This window comes from Microtus oregoni, unplaced genomic scaffold (genome assembly GCF_018167655.1).
Source record: "Microtus oregoni isolate MIOR12 unplaced genomic scaffold, Mior012 000015F_ref0000493, whole genome shotgun sequence".
Taxonomy (NCBI): Eukaryota; Metazoa; Chordata; class Mammalia; order Rodentia; family Cricetidae; genus Microtus; species Microtus oregoni.
In genome coordinates, this window is record NW_024543074.1 from 48650451 (window position 1) to 48653468 (window position 3018).

The window sequence follows — 3018 nt, forward strand, 5'->3', positions numbered from 1 at the left end:
TATGGGAATTAATTCTTTTATCCAAAGCTGTTAAAACTTTAAAGCATATTTTCAAAGATATCTATACTTTGATCTGAAACCATCATTTAAGCACATGAAGAGAAACAGTCGTGGTAGAATCCCCTGGCTCCATACTGCCTCCCTCCACCAACTCTGCTCTCTTTGTGTTCACTAGTCTTACCCTCTTCCATTCTTTCTTTCTGTTATAACACTTTCTCAATTCTTACTCTTTTTATAATCATTTCTATTCTCTTCTATCTTTTTTTTTCTTTTTTTTTTCTCTTCTATCTTTAATTAAAGTATCTTCACCATGGCAACGAACAAACACGTGGCCCAACTGAGAAGATTTCGATGCTTTTATTATTTGGTGCTCTTTCACCGATTTTGCTATTTTCCTTAAGTATTAGTGAAATAACATCATCTCTAAAACTCTCAAAAACTCTGTTTTGATGATGTGTATCTGACCACAGTCTCCCCCACTCCCCCCTAGTAACAGCAGCACTGAAAAACTAGAAAGGCGGGGATTGCTTGGGAACCTAAACCCTGAGAGGATGCAGTTAACTAGTTAGAAGACCAGTGATAAACAACGTTCTGTACCGAGGGGCAAAGTGCACACACACACAAAGGGAATCACTGTCTTTGGAAAAATTTGGGTGTCACGTCCAATTAAGCCTTTCCGCATACTCAGGAATTCCTAAACACCTGTGCTATTCTCATGTGATGAGAATAGAGCATCTACTCAAGCATTCTTGTGCATTGCTTGAGCTAAATCTGCTTTGAGCCCCTTCTTTCAGGGACTCTAGACCCTAAGAGAAAGAGGCTAAAGAGATCTTGACTTTCAACTCCAAAAGAGGAAAGCAACACGATCCTGGGACTATTTCTTACTCAACAGAACAGGATAGACGTAAGGATATGAGAGCTATCACAGAAGTTCGTACTGGCCCTGTTTTCTTCCCCTAGCTCAAGTCTGTGGCTCTCCCTAGCACCTTCCACAGAGCCCCCTTTAGGTCCTTGTTCCTCAGGGTATAAATCAGAGGGTTGAGCATGGGGGTGATGATGGTATAAAAAAGAGCAACGAACTTCCCCTCACTCTCGGAATAGCTGCCCTTGGGTTGTAAGTATGTATAAATGGCCGAGCCATAAAACAGGGAGACCACCAGAAGGTGGGATCCACAAGTTCCAAAAGCTTTTCTGCGTCCAGCCATTGACTTGATCTTCAGCACTGCCCTGGCAATCTGTGCATAGGAGCCTAGAATCAGTGCTGCAGGGAAAACCAAGATTATAGCCCTGGCCACAAACATCTTAGCCTCTGTTCCTCCTGTGTCCTCACAGGCCAACTTGAGGAGAACTGGCATCTCACAGAAGAAATGATTCAGTTGGTGTCCACAGAGAGGCATGGCCATCATGAGACTTGTCTGGATCACAGAGTTTAAGAAACCTCCTACCCACGAAGCAATGGCCAGTGCCTGACAGAGAAGGGGGTGCATGATGATTGTGTAATGCAGGGGACGACACACAGCAGCATAGCGGTCGAAGGCCATCACCACTAGGAGCACACACTCAGTGGAGCCCAGAGCAAGAGATATGAACAGCTGGGCCATACACCCACGGTAGCTGATGGTCCTGTCTAGACCATGAAGGTTGATCAGGAGCTGGGGCACAGTGCTGGTGGTGTAGCAGAGGTCCAGGAAGGAGAGATTGGAGAGGAAGAAGTACATGGGAGTGTGCAGTCGGAGGTCCATTCGGGAAAGAGCAATGATGGCGGTGTTGCCAAAGAGAGTCAGAGAGTAGAAAATTGAAATAAAGAGAAAAAGAACGAGCTCCAACTGAGGCCAATCTGAAAAGCCAACCAAAATGAAGCTCCCTCCTAAACTGTCATTGAAACTGTCCATAGCCTTTTGTATGTGCAAATAGCAGGGGCCAACTTAATGTCCATTATGAAGAATGAGAATCTAAACAACATTCCCAATATTCCCTAAGTTTTACTAAACCTGGCACTTTGATTTCCATCTTACTGCTCAGTTCTGTATGCTGAATTGTCTTTCCCTCACTAATGCAGAAATAAGTGCATTAGGATGTTTGAACCTTAGTCCTAAAAAATTGTTTGCTTGTGTGTTCCAGAACGTCATCCAAGTTTGTCAATCCTTGAATCTGATACTTTCTTTTCTGAAAGTAGGATTGACATCTTGCCTCCCTAGTAGAACTGCATTTGTATCCATTTGCACTAACTTGGAAACTGCATTTAAAAAAAATTGAATGCAGAGCCAGCACTCATCTTGGTGGTAGGGGGTTTGGTTTTGATTCCAAGATCTTCTAAAGTCAAGCAAAATAAATGAAAATTACTGAGTGTACAGAAATGCATGTAGTATTCTATGGTCTTCTCTTCTGCTCTCCGCAGTCTACGAGGCACAGTGTTTCTGTCTATTAACCCTTGGGTCTAACCAGGCTGAGATCACATGTTTGTCCCCTCTTGTACATCTCTGACCTGCTCAGTGTAAATGGTCAGTACACCAATCTGGGAAGCCTCGCTTATACCACTGCCATCTTATGTGAAAGATTAAGAAGAGTGGACCTCCATCATTTTAGGGGAAATTTATTTTTAACGTATTTGTTTCACTTCATGAGCCATTATGCTTGGGATGTATGGTACTTTTTCACTCAACGTAACCAGCCACCCTTGGGCTTCCCAGGACGAGTGGTTCTCATCTCTCAAGCCAGAAGTTCTTTGCAGCAATATTCTCTAGAATTTGTTGTGTTCAATGACAATCTTTCACATCTCTTTGTTCCTCAAAAGCTCCAAGTTCCTGGGTGCCAGACAACACAGTAACAGAGTAGGTTTAAAAACACATGTCTTCCTTTAAGTATTTTAGCATTATTAATAGTGACAAGGGGTGAGTTACTCTTGCTTTCATCCAGGGCATGTAGAAAATGTTAAATATTTTTTTTGTGTGTGTGAAACCTTTGATTTCTTCTTCAAGTCTCTTGAAATATTCCTTCAGGAAACCTAAGAATTAACCA

General features: G+C 42.5%; 1 protein-coding gene across 1 annotated transcript; it reads right to left on the bottom strand.

Moving 5' to 3' along the window:
• Positions 1 to 956: 956 nt before the first annotated feature.
• LOC121456672 (olfactory receptor 10-like) lies at positions 957 to 1892 on the bottom strand. Its single transcript, XM_041665048.1, has one exon. The coding sequence runs from the start codon at positions 1890 to 1892 to the stop codon at positions 957 to 959; it is 936 nt and encodes a 311-aa protein (XP_041520982.1).
• Positions 1893 to 3018: the final 1126 nt, after the last annotated feature.